This window comes from Ascaphus truei, chromosome 1 (genome assembly GCF_040206685.1).
Source record: "Ascaphus truei isolate aAscTru1 chromosome 1, aAscTru1.hap1, whole genome shotgun sequence".
NCBI lineage: Eukaryota > Metazoa > Chordata > Amphibia > Anura > Ascaphidae > Ascaphus > Ascaphus truei.
In genome coordinates, this window is record NC_134483.1 from 350,925,947 (window position 1) to 350,950,660 (window position 24,714).

Sequence of the window (24,714 nt, forward strand, 5' to 3'; positions counted from 1 at the left end):
GTACAGCAGGTGTAAGGTCAGGGGTTGAATAGTAAATTTGTGTGTTGTCAGCATAGAGGTGAAATTTAAACCCAAGAGATGTTATTACTGTAGGTCACCTATAGAGAGTGTGTATAGAGAAAAGAGAAGAGGTCACAGGACAGAAACCTGGGGTACCCCTACAGAGAGATCGATAGTGGAGGTTAGCAAAAGAGACACTGAAAATGCGATAGGAGAGGTAAGAGGAGATCCAGGATAGAGCTTTGTTTCGAATACCAAGAGTATGGAGACTGTGAAGGAGAAGATGTTGGTCCACGGTGTCAAATGCTGCAGAGAGGTCGAGTAATATGAGCAGAGTTTAATGGCCTCTGTCTTTGGCAGCATGGAGGTCATCAGTTATTTTAGTGAGGGCTGTTTCAGTGGAGTGAGCAGTGCGGAAGCCAGAGTGTAGAGGGTCTAGGAAAGAATGGGTGTTGAGAAAGTGGCGCAAGCAAGAGAATACAAGATGTTCAAGGAGTTTAGAGGCAAAAGGCAGGAGGGAGACAGGTCGATAGTTAGATATAGATATATACTTATGTATTGATTTTAATTCACACACTAGTAATGTAAGATTTTACTTTGAAAATATAATTGAATATATTACAATAGCTATTACGTTTGATCTGATGTTACTATCCTTTCTTCTGACTCTTAGCAGCTATGGAACCATTAGAAAATGTAGGGGTTATTTATCAAAGCCTCATGGTTACAAAACTGGGGCAAAACACTGCACACAATATCAAAGAGGAAAAGACCACTGGTTTTAATAGGATTCTTTTTCTTTGGCAAACCAGGTACTACGGTTTGCAGCTGAGATATTAAAATAAATAACCCATCATTAAAATCCATATAAAATAAAATAGATATTACTTGTGCTCTGTGTTCCATTGACTGTCTCCCTGGCCCACTAACAGCCATTGTAACAAACTGCCTTTGCAAGTGGCATAAAGCAATCTATTTGTATGTTTCTTTGTTCTGATGCCTGAAGTGGTTAAAGTGGACAAAGAGAATGTGTTTGTTTAAAGCAGGCCTGCACAACATACGGCCCGCGGGCCGCATGCGGCCCGTCTGGCCTCTCTGTGCGCCCCGCGATGACACCGGCCGGGCGCCAGTTAATTAAATAAATTTTAAAAAAACCCACAAAAGTTTAAAAAAATGGCGGCGATTCATCCCTCCTCCCTCTCCCTCCCAACACCCTCCCTCTCCCTCCCAGCTCCCAGGTTTTATGGTGCGCTGGGGCAGCAGCAGCATGAGGAGGATGCGGCAGCCGTGTGTTTTTTTGTCTTCAATAGCAGGCTGCCGGGGAGGTCAGAGCATGCCGGGGGCGGGGCTTAGTACCGGTGGAGAGAGGATGTGCTGAGCTGATTTAAGAGAGGTGTGTGTGTGTGTGTGTGTGTGTGTGTGTGTGTGTGTGTGTGTGTGTGTGTGTGTGTGTGTGTGTGTGTGTGTGTGTGTGTGTGTGTGTGTGTGTGTGTGAAAAACGTGCTGGTGGGGGGTGGGTGTGAAAAACGGTCTGGTGGGGGGGGTGGGCTGCTGACATGTGAGGGGGGTGGGCTGCTGACATGTGGGGGGGGGGTGGGCTGCTGACATGTGAGAGGGGGGCTGCTGACATGTGAGGGGGGGACTGAGCCGCTGACATGTGAGGGGCAGGGGGGGGGAAGTGATGTGAGGTGCAGGGGGGGGGAGAGTGATGTGCAGGGGGGGAGAGAGTGATGTGAGGTGCAGGGGGGGAGAGAGTGATGTGAGGTGCAGGGGGGGGAGATACTGATGTGAGTTGCAGGGGGAGGGAGAGAGTGATATGAGTTGAAGGGGGAGGGTGAGAGTGATGTGAGTTGCAGGGGGAGGGTGTGATGTGAGTTGCAGGGGGGAGAGAGTGTCATATTGAGGGGAGGGGGAAAGAGTGTCATATTGAGGGGAGGGGGAGAGTGTCATATTGAGGGGAGGGGAGAGTGTCATATTGAGGGGAGGGGGAGAGTGTCATATTGAGGGGAGGGGGAGTGTGTCATATTGAGGGGAGGGGGAGAGTGTCATATTGAGGGGAGGGGGAGAGAGTGTCATTAAGGGGAGGGGGAGAGAGTGTCATATTGAGGGAAGAGAGACATGGGGGGATGCTGACTTGTGGGGGGGGGGATGCTGACATGGAATGGGCTGGGGGGATGTGGAGGGGGGTATTGTATGTTTGATGTGGAGGGGGGTATTGTGTGTTTGATGTGGAGGGGGGTATTGTGTGGGTGAGGGGGAGAGATGGGGGTATGAGAGATAGATGGGGAGTATCGTAAAGATTGATAGTGAGGGGTTCTGGAGGAGAGATGATGATGATGATGATGATGATGATGATGATGATGATGATGATGATGATGATGATGATGATGATGATGATGATTTAACCCGTGCGGCCCAAATTTTTTTTCCTTGGAGCAGTTCGGCCCGTCTCACTTTACGAGTTGGGCAGGCCTGGTTTAAAGTGATGGTGGGACTAGTAGTACTGTATTCAACCAATTTTTTTAATTGAGTCTTAGGGACAGTGGGATGAAGCGTTGTTGTTAAGTTAGTTGCCAGAGGGTTGGGATACAGAAGTCTACATATCATTTGAAATGTACATAGATTTATCATAAATAATTCAACTGCTCCGGTGTTAGACTTTTGAGATCCTAGCTATATTAAACTCTCTCTCTGCCTCTCTCTCATATGATAATTCACCATGTTAACAAGAAAATGGCTTCAACATAATCTATGGGAACTGCTCTAATATTACTTTGAGTTTATTTTATTGAGTGCGGCCATATTAAAATATTAATATAACACTATGTAATACCTAGAGTCAAATAGTGCAACAAGTTCCCCAGATACTACATTTAAAAGCAGTGCACACCAAAAACGTTTTTACGCTTTTAATGCTAAAACATGTACATATTTTTTTACTATAGTTTGTCATAATGTATAAATGTGCATGCCACTGTAACAATAGACTGAAGACAGTTTAATAAGGTGACTGGCAAATATACCTCAAGCTGCATTGCGATTATACGGGGGTGCCAAAGTTACTAGGTAGATGTAGTGATGCAGGACTAAGTAATAAATCAAACCCCTCTAGTGCTTCAGTAAAATTCTCAAAGTCTAATAAATGGCACTGCAAATGTATATGAGTAATGCAGCACATTCTCACTGAACTACAAATTGAACTACAGTATATTTTAATCATTTGCGGTTGTTAACAGAATTCTTATTTTAAACAACTTTCTGTTGCATTGACCTGTTGTACGCTGTGTGGGAGTATCTGCTTGGTGGGAGCAGTTACAAGTAATAGGCCTATGCAGATTGTTGTGTTCAGTAGCATCCACACATCAGGAATCATTTCCCGAATCTAATGATGCTTGGCCAAAGTTACAAGCTGGAGGCTGAACAAAATGAACATCTATGATTTGTCCTCCCTCAGGTATTTAGGAAACTCCTGCAGTGAACAACAGGCTATCAAGTAGGGTAATTCTGCTGCTCTCATAAGAAATCGCAGTGTGATGCTTTTGACAAATATGTAAGCCTTTTTCTCCTTTGCTGTTGAGTGTAATTAAAATAAAAACTTTCATCTAAGTTTTATTTAACTTTTTTCTAAAAGAGAAAAAGTATCTCTTGTGAGTCCGCAAAACTTTGTTTTGATTCTAGCTTCTCGTTTTCAAAAGCAAATTATTGTGCTCGCACCTGCATCTACAATGCATGATTACAGAACAATTCACTCCTTGTCAATAGTGTTCACTCTAGTGCAGTGTTCCCCAACTCCAGTCCTCAGGGAACCCCAACAGGTCAGATCTTAAGGATATCCCTGCTCCAGCACAGGTGGGTCAATCAGCTGCTCAGTCATTTTGACTGAGCCACCTGTGCTGGAGAAGGGATATCCTTAAGATTTGACCTGTTGGGGTTCCCTGACTAGAGTTGGGAAACACTGGTCTTGCGTGTATACATTTTTATACAGCCTTATAAAATTCTTCACTCCAACCATCCATACAGAATATCTTCTTTTCTAGACCACCATGCCACTAAATTAAAGTGATCGTCCAAGTAAAGATACACGAGGCACTTAACTGGGCACCTCGCCCTCCCCCGAGTACACTACAACTCTTAGTCAACTATCCCTCAACCAATGTTTTATCCATTCAAGCACCTTAAAAAACTACTTCCAGGAATTCTAACTTGTTTTTCAGTTTTAGTCTTCTGTTTGAAACAGTGTCAAAAAGACTTTACTAAAATCCAGGTTAGCTACATCTAAAGTTCTGCCTGATCTTCTACCTCAGTCATCCAGTAAATTCAAGCTGCTCAGGATCTTGAAGCTGCTGGATCTCGGATAAACACTTTAAGATTATTCAAACTTGGAAGAGTGTAAATACAGTATGCCTTTTATTTATGTGTATACCCCACTTTGTAAACAATTGGTGAATGGATATAATACTAAGCATGATGAGAACTGAGCATGAGTAAAGCAGTACAAAATTAAGGCTCTGACATATTTTTGGTGTTGTAAAGAAACAAATATTGAATAGACTATACAGGTATTGAATATCAATGATCGGAGTCTCAGTTTTTGCAGATTATGTGCAATATGTTAAACGTAATGTGTAGTTACAGATAGACATTAATGCAGGGCAGAAATAAAAAATTAATTTGCAATACGTACATCAGGATTCACTGATCTCTGATATGGCTGATCGCACTGCGATCCTGGATTATCAGGTATTGATTTGGATGGCAGTTATTCTGGGACTGTGGTGCGGCTACACCATACCAGCGTTTAGTGAACCTCCCACAAAGTATGCTACTGTATGAAAAATGTTCAATCAAACAAAAAGTGCTACCACTGCAGATTATACATTTATTTTAAACTTTCTAATTCTGATAAATGAGCATGCCATAATAAGTAAAATAAAGGTACCTTCATTTATAACACCAAAAATGACTGAGATATAATTTTGGGGGTCTTGATCAGTAAAAATCACTTGAGAGTCTCTGTTTGTGGGAACAAGCTCATAAAATCCATCCAAGGTATTCACACCACAAAGCAGGATGACCACACTGTGTGAAGGGCTCAGAAGCTGAGCTAAATAGATACTTAGTTTTTCATTTAGGTTCTCTAGAAGATTACTTGTTAACACTAGCAGTTTACACCGATAGTTGGGAAGGATAAGATACTCCATCATCTCATCTGATGCAATGTCCAGGTTGTAAAGTAATATTTCATCTTCTTTTAAAATGGATCCAAGCAAATCTTTCATGTATATTGCCCAGTCTTCTGCTTTTCCTTCATAAATCACCAAAAGCTCATTTGCGTATTCTAAAAGGTAAAAGAAGGAAACAGTCATAAGTATGTTACTTGATTTTATTTTTATTTTTATCGCAGTCATATTTAGAAAATTTAACAAACTATACTGTATAAAGGGGGGGGGGGGAACCCTGTTAGTCAATACATTTACGCATAAAGAGCTCAATACAGTAAAGCATTCCATTTACTATACACAATTATTACATGTATTACATAGATAACTTCCACTGTCTGTTTTTGCAGGGTAACTCATGTTGTTTTCTGGCCAGCTCCTTGGGACTGCACCTTTAAAATAAGACACTGCAATTCAGGGCGCGATCGCATGTAAACTGAGAAAGACATGGTAATAGGGATGATCACTACAACAAAGGGGTAGTGGTAACGGAACCCTAAATGGTGGTACAGAAGTCCTAACCAAAATTCCTAAACACACAGGGAACCTGCCCACTTAGAGCAGCTCTCACTCACACATATAGTGAGAACTGCGCCAAATGGGCAGGTTCCTTGTGTATTTAGGAATATTGGTTAGGACTGCTATACCACCATTGGGGGAGGAGGGAGTCCATTACCACTACCCCTTTGTTGTAGGGATCATCCCTATTACCCTACACTTACCCACCAGGGACCCTATTATACCCTGAGCAGCATACTGACAGCTCACAAGCTCTCACATATTTCACCTGACATTATCCTATACAGAATTGGTCTTTATAACACTGACCAAACCATATAGACACAGGCAATAGTCACACCTATGGTGATTCACATGCGGTGGACTCTACTTCCATTGTTAAAACGCCTTACAGTGCTTTTTAATATAATTTTCTGTCCTGCTATTTGAATGTATATATTTTTTGGATGAATAAAATAAGTTTTAACCCCTTCACTAGTACTACATCATCTTATACAGGGCATTTAGTTCCAATATTCCCCAATACAGCCCATTTAGTGTTCTATGATAATCCCTGAGTTCCGTACTGTTACAAATAGTTTCTATCTGAGAGTGTACACAATTAGGGTTTTCTATTCCCCCTATCTTTCTGGGGGGTACCTCTCTCCTTCTCATTGATATACCCTAGTGCAACCAGATCATTCTCTACCTAAGGTGAGCGGGTGGTTCTTTTTTCAATTTCTCTTTTCACATTTTTAAATAACCAGTTTATGCTTTTTCCAGTGTTAAGGGTACAAAACAAACATTATAACAGAATTAGTGGTCATCTTTAAGACCAATCTTTAAGTGCCCAATTAACTTAAAGTAACCCAACTGTTCCAAGTAAGGCAAAGAAACCTTTATTCCAGTTTCAGTAATAAATCATCCATAAAAATAATGGGATATACAGTATGATATGCTGTATGGACTGCTTTATTCCTGCTATCATTTATGACTCACAACTCTTTGATTTAGCAAGGGCATGCATTAGAAGAAATTGTTATTAACCACACATCAAAAGGAGGTACAGTAGTTACTAAATGTCCAACTCTTACCATGGATTTAGTGAATGAGGCCTATTGTTTTCATATGTAAAGATAGGGCTTTCTGAGGGGATTGTGTTTATAATAGCCCAAACTCAAGAGTCTTTGATGAAGTTATGTATGAAGTACATATGTAAGAAGTTATGTATGAAAATTATCTGGTGCAATTATGACCCATTAATCTAAATCAGTTTACCAAAAAGATAGTTGCAGATTTTTTATTAATATCAAATAGAAAGCTGAATATATATATATATATATATATATATATATATATATATATATATATATATATATATATATACCAAAAGAAACAAAAAACAAGGAAGTAGCACCTCTAATATATCCTGAACATAGGCTATTATAATGAAGAACTAATTAACCTACCATGAATGTGTCTAGTGGGGTGGTGTGATGATGGCCAATAGCAATACTAAGAACCTGTGATCTCAAAGGAGATAAGGTAGTACATATATTATTTAATTAAACACAATGCTATTTAATAAAGATAAAAAATAAACAATTATAATAAAAAACTCAAAATGTATGAATACACTAAATAAAAATTCTTCAAAAATGAATAAATTAAAAAACCTTTAAAAAACTATCTATGATGACGAAACGTGTAGGGCATGGTCTGACTGAGGCCGTCGCTTGCCTATGAACTCTGGTACTATTGGAAGTCCGACGCTGGTTCCTGTTCTCCCGTGGTACTGTTGCCGGCACAAAATGTTTGAGTTGCTGGTTCCCGGAGGGACTCCATACATTGAACACCGAATTGGAAGGACTTCACTTCCGCCCATCCGGATACACGAAGGAGAGACACGGGAGGACGCTATTGCTTCAAACTGGACAGCGTTGCTGGCACATGAGAGCCAATTTCATACCTGCTTATTTATACAGTACTCGTGAGTGGGCATTTGCTTGATTTTAAGTTCCATAAGTTACATGTTATTACGTTAATGCACTAGGTGTGCGCCTGTTTTTTTTTTCTTTTTTATATATATATATATATATATATATATATATATATATATATATATATATATATAATTCAATGCACAGCCGGCACACCATTTGCAAGTAAATAGGTTTTGGTGCTTATCCCATAAAGCAATAACAGACCATACGATACCGGTTGCAACACGACGTCAAGGGACAGCACGCATGTAAGTAAATCATAAATTTTCTATATTTGATAGAAGACACAAAAACTGACGTTTCGGTCCCCCAGTGGGACCTTTCTCAAGGTGGTGCACCACCTTGAGAAAGGTCCCACTGGGGGACCGAAACGTCGTTTTTTGTGTCTTCTATCAAATATAGAAAATTTATGATTTACTTACCTGCGTGCTGTCCCTTGATGTCGTGTTGCAACCGGTATCGTATGGTATATATATATATATATATATTGTATTGTATGTCTTTATTTATATAGTGCCATAAATGTACATAGTGTTTTAAAGTAGTAATACATGTTGTAATCATATAAATAACAAAAAATAACAAAAAATATAAATAACAAGTCATGGGAATAAGTGCTTCAGACATAAAAGTAACATTAAGGAAGAGGAGTCCCTGCTCCGAGGAGCTTACAATCTAATTGGTAGGTAGGGGAACAAATAGAGACAGCTTCTTTAAGCAAATGTGTCTTAAGGTGGGTCTTAAAGGTGGATAGAGAGGGTGCTAGTCGGATATTGAGGGGAAGGGCATTCCAGAGGTGCGGGGCAGAAAGTGAGAAAGGTTTAAGGCGGGAGAGAACTTTAGATACAAAGGGGGTAGAAAGAAGACATCCTTGAGCAGAACGCAAGGGTCGGGATGGTGCATACCGAGAAATTAGGGCTGAGATGTAAGGAGGCAGAAGAGTGTAAAGCTTTAAAAGTGAGGAGAAGAATTGAGTGTGAGATGCGGGATTTGATGGGAAGCCAGGAGAGGGATTTCAGGAGGGGAGACGCGGAGACAGATTTAGGAAAGAGTAGTGTGATTCTGGCAGCACCATTTAGGATAGATTGTAGGGGAGACAGGTGAGAGGCAGGAAGGCCGGACAGCAGGAAGTGGCAGTAATCGAGATGGGAGAGAATAAGGGCCTGAGTCAGAGTTTTAGCAGTCGAGTAACAGAGGAATGGGTGTATTTTTGTGATTTTGCGGAGGAAAAAGCGACAAGATTTAGAAACATTTTGAATGTGAGAGCAGAATGTGAGAGAGAGTAATCGAGTGTGACCCCTAAGCAGCGTGCTTGGGCTACTGGGTGAATGATCCTATTTCCAACAGTAATTTGGAAGGAGGTAGTAGGGCCAGGTTTGTGAGGAAGTATAATAAGCTCTGTTTTTGCCATGTTAAGTTTCAGTCGGCGGATGGCCATCCAGGATGATATTCCAGAGAGGCATTCAGAAACTTTGGTCTGTATAGCAGGTGTAAGGTCAGGGGTTGAAAGGTAAATTTGTGTGTCGTCAGCATAGAGGTGATATTTAAACCCAAAATATGTGATTAGGTCACCTAGAGATAGTGTGTAAAGAGAAAGAGAAGGGGTCCCAGGACAGAGCCCTGGGGTACCCCCACAGAGAGATCAATAGAGGAGGAGGAGGAGGTGTTAGCAAAAGAGACACTGAAAGTACGATGGGAGAGGTAAGAGGAGATCCAGGATAGAGCTTTGTTTCGAATTCCAAGAGTATAGAGAATGTGAAGGAGAAGAGGGTGGTCCACGTTGTCAAATGCTGCAGAGAGGTCGAGTAATATGAGCAGAGTGTAATGACGTCTGTCTTTGGCAGCATGGAGGTCGTCAATTATTTTAGTGAGGGCTGTTTCAGTAGAGTGAGCAGTGCGGAAGCCAGATTGTAGAGGGTCTAGAAGAGAATAGGCGTTGAGAAGGTGTAGCAATCGAGAGAATACAAGACGTTCAAGGAGTTTGGAGGCAAAAGGCAGGAGGGAGACAGGTCGATAGTTAGAAGGACAGGTAGGGTCAAGCTTGCTGTTTTTGAGTAATGGTATAACGGTTGCATGCTTGAAGGAGGATGGAAAGGTACCAGAGTAGAGGGAAGAGTTAAAAATCTGTGTGAGCATAGAGATTATAGAAGGAGCAAGAGGTTTTAGGAGATGGGAGGGAATGGGATCAAGAGGGCAAGTGGTAGAGGGAGAAGAGGAGATCAGCAGTGATACATCGTCCTCCGAGATAGCGGAAAAAGAGTCAAGAAAGGGAGGAGAGTTGGGAAGTGGTGTGGGATGGGAGGAGGCAACAGATGGGATGTTCTGATGTATGGATTCCACCTTTTCCTTTAAAAAGTCAGCAAAGTCCTGAGGTGAGATGGATAAAGAAGAGGAGGCAGCCGAGGGTGGTCTAAGTAGAGAGTCAAAGACAGAAAAGAGTTGGTGTGGGTTAGACTTGTGTGTGTTGATTAGTGAAGTAAAGTAGGTTTGTTTAGCCTGAGAAAGGGCAGAGTTGAAACAGGACAGCATAAATTTGTAGTGAATGAAGTCTGCGAGCGTATGAGATTTCCTCCAGAGGCGTTCAGAGGAACGAGTGGAGGAACGCAGCATGCGTGCGTGGGAGTTTAGCCAGGGTCTGGCGTTAGAAGGGCGAGGACGGCAGAGAGAAAACGGGGCATGAAGATCAAGAGAGGAAGATAAGGCAGAGTTGTAGTTCCTGACCAGGTTATCATGGTCTGAAACAGAACTGAGAGAGGAGAGGGAGGAGCGTAAAGTGGAATCAAAAGCTGTTAGGTTATTAGAGCGCAGGTTTCTGCAAGAATGAGGGCTAGATGGAGATGAAGATGGAGAGAAGCGAGAGAGAGAAAATGAGATGAGGTGATGGTCAGAGAGGAAAAGGGGAAATGGAGAAATCGGAGAGAGAGAAGTTTTTAGTGAAAACCAGGTCGTGGCAATCCTTGTGGGTGCTAGCTTCAGTCCACTGTTGGAGGCCAAAAGAAGAGGGTAGAGAGAGAAAGCGGGAAGCCCAAGGGAGAGAGGGGTAATCAATGTGGCAATTGAAGTCCCCAAGGAGAAGAACATGGGAGTCTGAGGAGAGAAAGAAAGAAAGCCAGGATTCAAAAGGAGAGAGAAAGGCAGAAGGGGGATGAGTAGCAGTAGGTGGGCGATAGATGACCGCCACATGGACAGGGAGAGGAGAGAAGATCTGGACTGTGTGAACCTCAAAGGAGGGAAAAGCAAGAGAGGGAGGAATAGGAAGGGTTCGGTAACGGCAGAGAGAGAAGAGCAGGAGCCCCATACCTCCACCCCTGCCATCAGGGCGCGGAGTGTGGGAGAAGGAAAGGCCACCATAGGAGAGGGCAGCTTCCAGAGCAGAGTCAGACTGAGTTAGCCAGGTCTCAGTTATAGCAAATAGGAGCAGAGAGTGAGAGAGGAAGAAGTCATGCACAGAGAGGAACTTGTTTGAAAGGGAGCGAGCATTCCAAAGGGCACAGGAGAAAGGGAGAGAGGAGGGAGGGTGGCAGGGGATGTGTATGAGGTTGGAGGGGTTGACACCAGAATGAGTAGAGGTTGCAATTGGCAGGCGAGGACGAGAGCATGTAGGAATAAGGAAGGGACCAGGATTGGGAGAGATATCCCCAGAATCAAGGAGGAGAAGCATGGACAGAAAGAGAATGTGTGAGGATGATTTGTAGGGGTGAGTTTTAGTGCAGGGGTATCGCTGTGGGTTGTCAGAGTGCGCAGGTAGGCAAAAAGAAGTTCATTTGAACTGAGACGTGGTGAAGAAAGGAGAGATGAAGATATATGAATAGAGTAAAAGATATAAGGAGGCTGGTTGAAGGAAGTGCATAATTTGAAAAGAAGTGAGGTCACAGCAAATAAAAAAAAGTAAAGGTGGCATCACAGCAATCGTTAAGTGCTGAGATGTGTAGTATCCTCCTTTCCAGCGTAGATCAAAAGCAGGAATCAGAAGCAGTAGGTGTTGTCCACTTTTCAACTTCTTTTTGAACTTCCTTTATAAACTTCATCACTACTTTAATCATTTCTACTTAAAAGCATTTCTGCTTAAGAGCATGGCTGCATATATATATATATATATATATATTTTTTTTTTTAAGTATGAAAGTAAACTTGCATATTGAAGGATTTTGCATTTGGAGTCAAATGTTTCCTTTCTGACAGCACAATATTTTTTCTACCTAGAACACAAACATATTATGCCCATATTTATTTATTTTCATACTGCATGGAGAGTATATGCACAGGAAAAAATCTAGAAGGAGGGTTCAGAATGCTAAGGTTTACTTAAATACATTGAGGCTATATTGAATGCTGGCTTGAGATTGTTCACGTACTGCATCAAAGCATGCAACACTGCCCCAATATATGTCTCATGCTGAACACATTTGGTGTTGTAGTTGGATGATTCTCATCTTTAATGGGACTTGGTAACAGGCATAGGGGCTTATTCAGTAAACTGAGATAGTGCCAATCCAAAGCTTCTACATGAAAAAGCTCCTTTCGTCAATGGGTTTTTCCATGCGATTGCTCCATATCAGCGCCATTGCAGCTTAAGGCCACGGTCCCAGTGCTTTCTACAGCGCATGGCTTAGCGTGCGCTGTGCATACAAGCACCGCCCCCCAATCAGCCCGGTCCCAGTAGGTACCTTCACGCGGAAGGTGCAGCCACGCTCTACTGCAAGTTTTTGCAAATACAAAAAAATTGTACTTGTGACAGGGGCCTGGCCACGCCCCCACTGGCGGGTCAGCCAATGAGGGTGAACCAGCCGCGTGAGGTCATGGCAACACCCCTGCAAAACCCCCACCATGCCCCCTCCCGTTGCAATCTCTCCCTCTCTCCCAAGACCGCAGATCGCGGTGAAGCGCTGTGCACGCACCGCCCCTCCGCCGGGTGCACACTGGGACCGCAGACTCATATTTATTAATTGGTGCTATTCTGTAAGGTACTTTTGAGCAAGGAAAACGCCTTACATCCTATACAAGTGAGTATTCAGATGAATTGGACATTTTCATATATATTTTCTGTGCTCACTGGCCTGACTCTTATGCCTAAAGGGTCAACATGCTGTAATACACTTACCCACTGGCAATCGTTACATGCAATTATCTACCATAAATCATAGCATCGAATATAAGTTTACCCTTTTCTATGGATATTGTTTGGGATGCTTCCCTTTACAATGCATTGAATGGGAACCAGAAATGAAATAGCTTATCATACCAACAACCTTTTGCTTGATATGAAAATGTGGTTCCCTGCACTGTGCAAGGCTATCAATGAGGATATGAGATATAATACGCATACAGTACATAATTAAAAAATAATTCCAAGCATAAGTGTACAAAGCCCTTTGACAGGTTGCATTCAATTGAATTGATGTGCAAACAGCATTAATAATTTGCACTTAAAATACAATTAAAATAAACCTGTGATTTGCAATAGAATGTCTCAATTGGAACACACTACAATATACATGTGTTATTGGGTACTAATGAAGTCATTGGCAGCTTCATTGATAAAAAATAAAAATAAAAGAGAAGGGAGCACTCTCACAATACCAGTAAAGCTGCCACGGGTGCTAACTGGGGCATAGATCATAAAGAGTTCATGCTACACATGTGAGAATAGAAAAAAAAAGATACTACTTTTGTGCAAGAATGTATAACAGATCTTTGCTGAAGCTGTACTGGATTCCTGTTGTGCTCAGCATCAGTGTCAGACATGTAAACGAATTCAGCATGAAGGCAAGTTCCTTAATGAGAGTAGGATTAAGATGCAGGGAACTAAAGCAGACACAGAGTCAAAGAGCTGTTGTAAATCAGCATCAAAGGAGGCATTGATAAAAGCATGTGTTCAAAATTAACCCATTAGGGTCCAGGGAATTAGCGTTGTCACAATTGTTGACTCGCAGATCAGAGTTATAATCTACAATGTATCAAATGTCCCAAAGGGCTCATTTGTAATCAATATGGGAACAGTGACTGGGCATCGCTATCCCATACTGTATTTGTCAAATCCAAACAAGTTCTTAGAGAAACTCTTCAGTAAAGGATTAGATACACTTGAAGAGCTATAAAGGGGTGTCTATCATTGGGACAGGTAATAGAAAGGGCAGGCGCACAATTATGAGTCAACAGGGGAAAGTAAGACCACAATATTGCACAATATTCCAAGCACCCAATTGTAATATGCCACCTTGAAGTCAACCTATCTATAACTTCAACAAAGCATAAACAAGAAGTCCTCGCTATCCACCATTTCACTCTACAGCGAAAGGCATATCCAACGCTTTACAATGCCACCATTTGGGCCGTTTTTCGACGCCAGAATGCGGTATCCAACACCTGAATGCGTTATCCACGCTCACCGACACTGATTAACATGGGACTCACTTTACAACGGTTTCACTATCCAACGCTACTTCCAGAACGGATTCTGTTGGATAACTGAGGACTGCCTGTATAGGATAAGTCCTTATTAGGGCATCTTGGTGCAAATATTTCCAGATCATAGATCCATTTGTTTTTTCACTGAAGTAACAGTTTGTAGGTGTCTCCACCTCTGTGTGGACATTTGACTTGATCTATTGTCGTGTATTGAAAATTATAGAGTTGATAACTAAGTTCCCCCCAAAAAATTACAACAGGGGCAGGACTCTTGTCTTTCAAATGGTTTCCTTATAGTAGAAATATGCTTGGTAATTCTTTCACCTAATGTGCAATTTGTCTTCCCAATGTGATAAAAGCTGCATGGACACTTAATAATCTTATAAACTCCAGTCCTCAAGGTCCACTAATAGTACAGGTTTTAAGGATACCCTACCTTCAGCACAGGTGATTCAGTTAAAATGATTGGGCCATTTGAGCTAATGAGAGGATAGCCTTAAAACCTGGACTGTTAGTGGTCCTTGATGATTGGAGTATAACCAACTGAGATAGATAATAGATGTACTGTATATGTGAACATTAGATAATGTTTTATCTGGTATCTTTTCTCCTAGTGTGGGTGGGCAATGACAGGTTATGCATCCATGGCACACAACGTATTCCTTCTTTGAAGAGGTTGGTAAACCTTGTGAGCAGTATTGCTGATAATTCTCAATAGGATCTGGGCTGTTGAATAAAAGGGTTTTATTGTAATTTAAACCAATCATTGGTTTCCTGGTAATAGTGTTGCCTAAAGTTCAATAATTTGATTTTATATACCTGTGCTTCTTGAGAGCAAGCATAAAGTCCTTAGTAATTGTGGAAAACTTTGTTGCCACAGGTAGTCTATCAAGGGTCTGTTTAGTCATTTTAGACTTTAGAAGAGATGGTCTATCTTGGTACATACTCTTCTCAATCAAGGTTCTAGATCAGCCTCTCTCTATGAATTTTTGGGCCATGTTCAATTCAATTTTTCTGTCATCACTGTCACTGGCTATTCTGACCACTCTAAGATATAGTGAGTATGGAAAACCTCTTTTCAAAGAAGGGGGATGGAAGCTTGATGCTCTCAGAAGTGTGTTTCTGTCTGTTGGTTTGGTGTAGAGACTTGTGCTAACATTACCGCTGGTTTTCTTGATACATACATTGAGAAAATGAATGCCCTCTGTATTGTTATTGCAAGTTAATTGGATAGGGGAGTCAAGTTTGTTTACCGTTGTCACCAGCGGCGGATTTCAAAATCTGCCACCACTAGGCACTTGCCTATGTTGGCCGCCTCCTTCGGCCTATGTTGGCCGCTCCACTTGCCTATGTTGGCCGCTGCTTCTCTCCTGATCCTTTGGAACCCCAGCGTCAAATGACACAGATGATGTCACCAATGAGAAGTCACACGGCAGTGCCTTGACATGGAAACGCGACATCATGATGTCACGTTGCTATTACAATGAGACGCCATGTGAGGCTACGTTGGTGATGTCACATGGCATTATTTGAGCAGGAGGGCCACAGCAAGGAGGCGGCAGACACAGGCAAGTGCCTTCCCATTAGGTCCGATAGGCCAGTGAGCACGGCAAAAGCATATGGTGGGAAAAAAAAATGCCGCTCCCAAATTTTGCCGCCCAGGCCTAATGGGCCTAACGGGAAATCATCATTAAATATTTCTGCAACTTTCTCTGTAAGAAAACAGCAGTTTTTCTTTTTCTTTCTCTTCTTCTTAACATTGGCAGAATCCTGACACCTCATGAGAACTGGGCACACACTTTTCCTCTTCCAGTTAAGAACCTATTTTCTTATTCTTCTTTCTCTTCTTTTTTGTTTAATCTCTCTTTTCCACATGGGGAAGTCCCATTTTTCCCTAGCACACGTTTATTCTGCTGTTGCAGTTGCTGGAGAAATGGTTCCTGTTGTTGTTGCAACTGCTCCCATTCCAGCTGCATTCACTGAAGCTGTTCCAGAACGTAGAAAAATGGCTGCTCCATGTGGCCGGGCTCATTACATGCAAAACAAAATAATTCCTTCATTCTGGTACTTTAGGTCTGTTCTTTACACTGACCAAGTGAATCCCAGTTATTCTCAGGCTGTCCCTCTGGGAAAATGAAGCCCTGCTACCTAGCAGACTTGTGAAGCCGCTCCCTTGCAGGCTTGTGTAGCTTGGACTTTTGGTGCCGGGTGAGAGTCCCAGCTACTTCCAGTCAATCCCTCTGAGAATATGAGCCCTGATTCCCTGCATACTTGGAGCTTTTGATTTGGTGCTGGGTGTGACTCCCAGCTGCTCCTAAGGCAAATCCTCAGGGAAGTGACAAAACAGAAGGTGGGAGCTCCAGTGATTAATCACAATAATAAGTGCAATAAAGTGCAATATAATAACAGTGACAAACACAATCAATAGTGAATAAAGTAACACTTAATGTACAACATTCGTGACCACAAAAGTGTATTTAGAAATGCAGCTCAAAAACCTTTTATGGACGGACTGTAGCGTCCACTTGGTAGAAGTTGTTCTCAAAAAGTAGGGGAGCGCAGGTATCAGTGTAGTATATGAAAGATAATAAAACACAACATGGTGCAATAACGTTTTTAAATCAAGTGAAATGTGCTGGAAGAAGGTCTCACAAATGGGGACTCACATGATTCCAATAATAAATAGGCAAATCCAAAACTGTGGCAGATGATGAGCAAATGCTCTGTCTACAGTATTGTAGCCCTGTGTAATTTTGGGGTTACATGTCTCTCATTCTGTGCAGTAATTCCTGTTAAGAGGGCAGGTTTGCCAGAAGCCATCATGGAGGTTTGCCCTCAAAACCTGTGATGTGTCGAGTGAAGCAAAGGAAGTGACAGCATGCTCTGTGTCCAGTGAAAGTGACACAGGGGTGGGTCTTTCTGGAGCTATATAATACGCATCACTACCTAAAGTTAGCAAAAGCTGTGTTATGTCTGGGTCAAGTGTCTGATGCAAGAGCTGTGAGTCTGTGCAGCTCAAGTGTCAGTAGTTTGCAGAGTGACAAGCTGACCCCACACTGTGTCCAGGGCTCTGGCACAGATGGTAGCCCTCCCTTAGGGGAGAGGTGGCAGAGATATCCCTGTCTCTATTACAGAGTCAGGAGGGAACTTCCTTGAGGTGTGCAACTATGCTGATGTGTGGCTAAGTACCAGCGGCTATGATGGGCAGTCTGCCATGTATGATGACAATAAAGATGCCCTTGATTCAAAGACCCTTCTTGCCTGAGACTGGAGTTAATCAGGAAGAAGATGCACCCAGGAGTTCTCTTCCAGAGACTCCTCCCTGCTATCGCCCCAAACACTCCACCGGAACTACTGTACCCTGCTAAAAGTTTGCAATGAAATCCAGTGTGGAATGGAACGGGGACAACTCACTGGTGCAATATTCCTAGATTTTGCAAAGGCTTTTGACACAGTCGATCATGCTATCCTGCTTAACAAACTCCAGAGCTCTGGAATAGGGAAACATGCTTTAAACTGGTTTCAGTCCTACCTATCCCAACATGTGTCCATCTCAGGCCCTAACTCCAACCCCCTGGATATCACCTGTGTGTCCCGCAAAGCTCTGTTCTGGGGTCCGTACTCTTCTCAGTGTTCATTAATGATCTTCCCACAGCTTGTAAGGAAGCCTCAATACACATGTATGCAGATGACAAAATCCTATATGCACACAGTCATAGCCTCTCTGACCTTCAACACATACTTCAGTCTGACTTTTTGAGACTCGAAAACTGGATTTCCCAAAACAAACTGTTTTTAAACACTGACAAGACTGTAACAATGGTATTTGGGACCAAGACTAAATTTGTAAAGCTTCCAGTGACTGAGCTCCTGATTAGAACCAACGCTAACACCACCCTAACCCCTGTCACTAGTTTTAAATACCTGGGCTTATGGTTTGACTCCCACTTAACATTCGGGATGCACATTGATACCCTGACAACCAAGACCTATGCCAAACTAGAGGTACTTTACAGGAACAAATCCTCCCTAAGTCGCCTGGTCAGAAAGCGTATCGCACAGCAGATGCTAATGCCAATTATTGACTATGGAGACATAGTATATGGCTCGGCTCCTCAAACCCACCTTAGCAAACTTGACACCCTCTACAATTCAATTTGTCGTTTTGTTCTCCAATGCAACTACAACACACATCACTGCGAAATGCTCAAAGAACTAGATTGGTCAACATTAGAGTCTAGACGCAAAGTTCACCTTTCCTGTCTTGCCTTTAAATTCTTCACGGGCAAGCTACCCAGCTACCTGAACAAGCTCCTCACCCCTACCACCTGCAGCACTTATCACCTGAGATCAGACTCCAAAAGACTATTCATGGTCCCAAGGCTCAACAAAGTATCCGGACGTTCCTCCTTCTCCTTCCGTGCACCCCAAAACTGGAACAACCTACCAGAGACTCTCACATCCACCACCAGTTTAAGTTCTTTCAAATCTAAGGCTGTCTCACATTTTAACCTGGTCTGTAACTGTTTCATACGCTCATAATATATATTTTCTTTAACTGTGCATGCAATGTCTTGTATATAATGTACAGTATACCCTGTTCATTTATGTAACTGTACTTGTAACCATGTTCTATTTGTTTTACTCTGTGCCCAGGACATACTTGAAAACGAGAGGTAACTCTCAATGTATTACTTCCTGGTAAAATATTTTATAAATAAAATAAATAAATAATCGTGGGGATCTGGAAGGGATGGAGGTCCTGTACCAACTGTGATTAGAACTCAGCACTACCTCACACGCTTGTCATGATGAAATCCCCACTACCAACGAGCGGGAGACTCAGGAGTCCTGTGAGCCAGCAGGTGCACCACATAACACAACATGTAACGGGGGGCAGTTTCTCACATAGGGGTCAGGATCAGAAGGGCCCAGGGAAACACCGTTACAGTAGATAAGTGTAATTCCCACTTAGGTGCAGTTTTTCTGACTCATATGGTGTAATCTCACTTGTATGGCAATGTCAGTGGCAGTGTGGAGTATTTGCAAACAAGAAAGCCAACAATAGTGGAATCCAGTAGGGAATAAAACAAACTTTACATACAGATAAAATAAACACTTACATGTTGATATATTCGTGTTTATACTCATGGAGTATAAAGCACATAACAATCTGGTGTGTGTCAAAATAGGGTACTCTTGGCAGCCTCTGTCGCCGACCTCTCGTTCATGACGCGTCACTTCCAGTCTGGGATGCGTTTCGGCAATGATTGCTTATTTACTTTATATTTTAGTTTTTCAAAATTCCCAAATAATATCACAAGATAAACATTTTCATATCTACACTTGAAAGTATTATTCACAAACTGAACTACCTTATTTCAGAATTTGGAGATTTTGCCACACTCCCAAAAGCAGTGTAATACATCCGCATTCCCTTGTTTGGATTTTACACAAGACCCTTCTTCCTTTTTAGTTATGTGTGCTCTATGCCATGGAGAAATGTAGGCCCTGTAGGCCCTGTTTATTAGTTTAAGTTGCACTTCTTGTACAGTAGTGACGCTCCACAAAGAGATTTAAGAAATCTGAATTTGAAAGATTTTGCTAAATGAATGGAATCATCTATTACATTCTTCTCCCATATGTTAGGATTTATAGTTCTAAGTTCGTTAACCAAGTGTCTAGCCTGCAGGGAAGAGAAAAAAACGTGAATTTGGTATTCTGAAGTCTGCTTTTAACTGCTCAAATGATTTGACAACTCTTAGTCCATTCACTAACAATTCCAATTCCCTTTTTTTCCCCTCAGATTTCAAAATTGCTATTCGATAGAGCCAGTGTAAAGTGTGGATTATTCATTAAAGGTAAGTATTTGGATGAAAGACCTATTAGCACCCATGTCTTCCACATAAGAGACCATGCTCTGAATGTATCTTTGAACAAGATTATCTTTTATATCTTTAGGAAGGTCTGTCTCCTTTCCATGAAGTAGTAGGGCAACTAAGAGTGTGGCTTGAAAATTCTCTTTCTAATTTCCCCTTAATAAAGTTATTCTTTCCTAATATCCATCTGTAGCATACCTAAACATTGGAATTCCATAAAACAATGGATTATTAGGGAGATCTATTCCACCTTTTTTCTGGGAAGAATTTATTTTTCTAAATCGATTCTTCTGTTTTTTATTTCTCCATAAAACATCTATAACACTCTAATTTAATATGCTGACATCCTTACTTGAGATCAATCATGGGAGTATTTGCATTGCATTGCACCCTTGGGGGTATGCTAAGTTATGTTAGTGGTTTCAGGATTCCTACAGAGAGTTAAGGAGTTAAATCCTGGTACTGTCCCTTAGACATATGTTGCAGTTAGTTTATGCCAATGTTGCTAAGTAACTAGGCAGGTGCCTAGCTACTCCTAGTTTCAAGAACATGCTTGAAGGTCCACCTAATAGAGCAGTGGTTTCCAACCTTTTTTTGGTTAAGGAATCCTAACTGAAATTCTGAGGAACCCCCAACCATCTCTAATATCAACTCTGTGATCAGATGCATTGTAAATTCTTCTGTATTTGATACCATTTTTAAATGATCAGAAAATTGCAGGAAACCCTTAAAGGGATGCCTGGGAACCCAAGGGTCCATAGGAAGCCTGGTTGAAAAACACTGGGATAGAGGGTGACTCAGAATAGGTTAAGCCCTTCACTTATTCTACCCAGTTACAGGGGATAGTGATGTTACTTATGATATATAAATTAGGGATGTGACATTTCACCCTCAAATCTTAGTGGACCCATGTGAGGGGTATCTCGAGTTCTAGTCAATTCTATAATTAAGGGTAAGCACATGCATTTCTTGTTTTTTTAGTTAGGGAAAGTATCCCAGTGAAGGGGCCCTATATTCTGGAATTGGTCACTTATCACAGCAGAATATTGGGTGTCTCATTACAGGTACACTTACACTAGAATCTGTGTTGACTAAGTCAACAGGAGGGCTGAGTCGTCCGCGATGACTTGAGGACAAAGGAACAGGCTTGTGGAGTTCATACCCCACATAATACTTAGCAGTACAGCGCCTCCATCTGCCGTAGGCTCCAGGGAAATGGAGATGAGCTTCCATGGTAGAACGGTACATATCCTCCCAGTTAGATCACACACCAGGCAGGAGGTATATTGCAAACAGGAACGGTTTATTACTACACACTTTGCAGTAACACAACAGCTACTCAGCAGTCTTCTGCTGGATACAGTCTCTGAAGCAGCATGTTCAGTCATGGATTGGATAAAGGCAACAGTTCCTTTCACTGGAGCTATAGGGGTATTCACCGGAGTGGGAATCGCAGGCTTCAGCAGTCACCGTAGCAGTGGCTTCATCACCAGAAGATATTGCGGGATCTGATTGCAAGTCTAGGACACGCACCTGAAAGGCGTCAACATCCGCAGGGAAGAGCACATGGGTAGGCCCCAATCTCAGGCTCCCAGTCGTGTAACCTGCCTTTCTCAGAGGGAAGGAACAACGACCCTAATTTTAGGCCGGCCCTGCCCTTAATTACAGCCAGAAGGCGGGCACCCGTTGTCCCAGAAACAACAGGATGTACCCCCCCTGCTGTCACTCAAGTGCAGTACCAAAGGTGAAGGGGAAAACCCCATACCAGCTACTGGCAAACCTGTAAATACCAGGGTTCACTGCCAGCCCATTGGATAGAAGAGTAGCCAGGGGTTACCCCGCTACACTTAAATTAGTTTTTTTGTAAAAAGCTATATCAGTTTTAAGTTTACACAGATGAGTTAAGACTTTCTTCCTTTTCACAGGAGAGTTAATACCACATACATTCCAGTATGTTAGTGTTAAAGCTGCAGTTCAAGCAATAGTGTACATGTGGTTTTTTTAGAGACTTAGCCGCAGAAATCAGCAGACCAAATAAACCGGTCGATCCGAGGCTGGTCCATATCTGCCCAAAAATATTTCATATATGTTTAAAATTCATAACCTATGAATCATAAAATGAATGGTAGATCGTATTCATAACTTCAAAAAATCACTTCTTGTACCACTTTGATGTGGTCCATTGTGTTGTTTCTACTGTGAATTCCCATTTGTTCTCTAGACTGGGTGAAGTCCATGTTCTATAATACAGTAGCTAATTAGTGACGATCTTTGTTAAGATCATGTAAGTGATTGGAAGTAGACTGATTGATCTGTAGTTCCTGATGTCTTCTTTGTCTCCTTTCTTGTGGATGAGTATAACTATATAATTTCTACATTGCTCTGGAATTTCCCTATTCTTCAAGTATCATATACAGAGTGAAAGGATTTTTCCTACATATTTCCAAGCTTTTTTCAAGATTTTTGTTATATTTCTATATTCCCCTGGAGCCTTCCTATTTTTCATGGTTTTGTCCCTTCTGGAAGGACACATAGTACATAATTGGTCGTTTCTTCTCACTTATCCTCTGATGGATTATGCCCTGTTTTATTTGTGTTTGCATACAACTTCATGTAGAAGTCTTCAACCCTCTTTATTATAAGTGCATTGTCTTTTATTGTATATCCATTATCTTGTTTGAGTGCAATGATTTGCTTCTTCGAAACCATAAGTTGCTGCTTTTGTCTTGTTTAAGCTTTTGTTATCTTCAATAATCTTTATGACAGTAGGGAGTCAAGGGACCAGTATAATAAAGGTTAAGCCCGGTCCCTGGCCCCTACCTGTCCTTCCTTGGGGCTTATCTGGCCACCAGAACCCGGGACTATCCCATTTTTATATGTTCGGTAGCCCCTTGAATAACTTGTAAACTGTATTCTTTATTCCCATGTGTGTCTCTGGACATGAGGAGCTAAGAAACCATTTGTGCAGCCCGCATGTTCGGAAAAATGGCTATATCTGGGACGGGAGGGAGAGGACAGGTGCAGGGAATAAAGAAGAGTGGCCAGAGATCGGGCAAAGGGCCATCGGCCCTAAAAGCAGAGCATTTGGCCTTTCCCCTAGACATCGCAGCACCAGCCCAGTGTGGAGTGTCCTCATGGCCAGGGAAGCTGTTGCTAAGCTCCTGCTGATAGCCGCTGTGCCCATTGGCCCATTGATATTTCTTTTCAAGCCCTTTAACTCTGCTCCAGCCCTGATTGGCCAATGCAGATGAGCCCTTGCATTCTGATTGGTTCCGTGCAGCATCCGCACTGTAATTGGGCACTACCATGATTATTTATGGAAGAAGGGAATCTATGTAAAGGAAACCTAACTCAGCATTCCAAAGGTTAGTCTGATCCTAGCGTGGAGGTAAACTAAGTGGTGTGCTCTGAGCCTGTTCCAGAGATGCCTGCAAATGAGGCTGTGAGCCTAACCGATTGGGAGATTTAAAAGTGCTTCTGTGGTGCGAGATTGTGAGTTGCCAGAGAAGTGTAAAGCAGGACTTTTAAATAGATTTGAAAGTGCTCAGCCATAAATTGTACCAGAGAGGTCTGGAAGGCCTCTACCCCCACAGGAGTGGAAGCAAACCCTGAGTAGGCCTTGGAAGTGGTGCTTGGAATCTAGGTAGCTAGGATTCTCCCTGTATTCCCTCTTTTGGTGAGTGTAAGCTCTGTTTGTGATTTTTGGTGCTGTGTCTGCTGGCTGTAACAGAATAAATAGAATTGCTGTCCTCTCTGATGCTTTGATCCCGGTGTTTGATACTGTCTCCCATGACAGATATTTCTGGTGGTAGCAGAGGGATCACAAGGCTCAGGGTCAGAATATTCTGAGGTATTCCAGACTGTGTGGGTCTTGACCCTCAAGACCACAGCACAAAGTGTTCCAGGCACTAAGGTTAAGGTCAGTGTTCACCTCACCCCTCCACATAGCCAGTTATTCGATGCGTGATCCAAGCCAGGTCAGGGCAACCTACTACAAGGCCTGGAGAAGGACCAAGTCTAAATCTGGTGTGACAAGCAGCGATTGAAGACAGAGTCCTGGAGCAAAAAGGACATGATCTCGGACCTCATCCAGCGGGGAGTCCCACTGCTAGAGGCCCCAACAGATCTGGGAAAAGTGACCCGTGAAAGGTCGCACCCAGCTAGGTGATTATAGTCTGTCCTCCACAGCTCCAATGAAGAAGATAGCCCCGGCATGGGGAGACCGACACCTGACCCTGCCAACCGGATCATCACCGCAATGGCCACTCTCGAGTTGCGGCCACACTGGAGCTCCAACCATATCACAGTTAAATGTTTTTTACAGATGTTAAAAGACATACTGTCCTTAACGCCAAGGACAAACAAGCAAAAGTACGCAATGGCTGTGAAAGTATCTGCTCAGATGGAGGTGTGGGGGGTCCATGCTTCTGAATGGGACCCCTCGCAGCGTTAATTCATTGGTGCTGCAACCACCGCGATCGCATGACTGCTCATGGCCATGGCACCGAGGACACTAATGTTTGCTACATCTGTACATCTTCAGTTATATGTTTGCAGATCGAATATGCAGTGCTCTGCAAGACAATGCTTATTCTTGCGTCGGGATTGCTTCATTTCTTGTCGCCTCATTAATCAATTCCAATCATCATAAATTCTTCATAATCATTTGTTAAAGTGTCCCCATGCATTTTGAAAAAGCTGAAGCAA

The 24,714-nt window shown here is 42.4% G+C and overlaps 1 protein-coding gene across 2 annotated transcripts in view; it reads right to left on the bottom strand.

Moving 5' to 3' along the window:
• Positions 1-24,714, bottom strand: part of BANK1 (B cell scaffold protein with ankyrin repeats 1) — a 562,852-nt gene that overhangs the window by 515,353 nt on the left and 22,785 nt on the right. For both annotated transcript variants that reach the window (XM_075609123.1, XM_075609132.1), the window contains exon 2: positions 4,940-5,338. In XM_075609123.1, the coding sequence (XP_075465238.1) occupies positions 4,940-5,338 (399 nt within the window). The remainder of the gene's footprint in view (positions 1-4,939; positions 5,339-24,714) is intronic.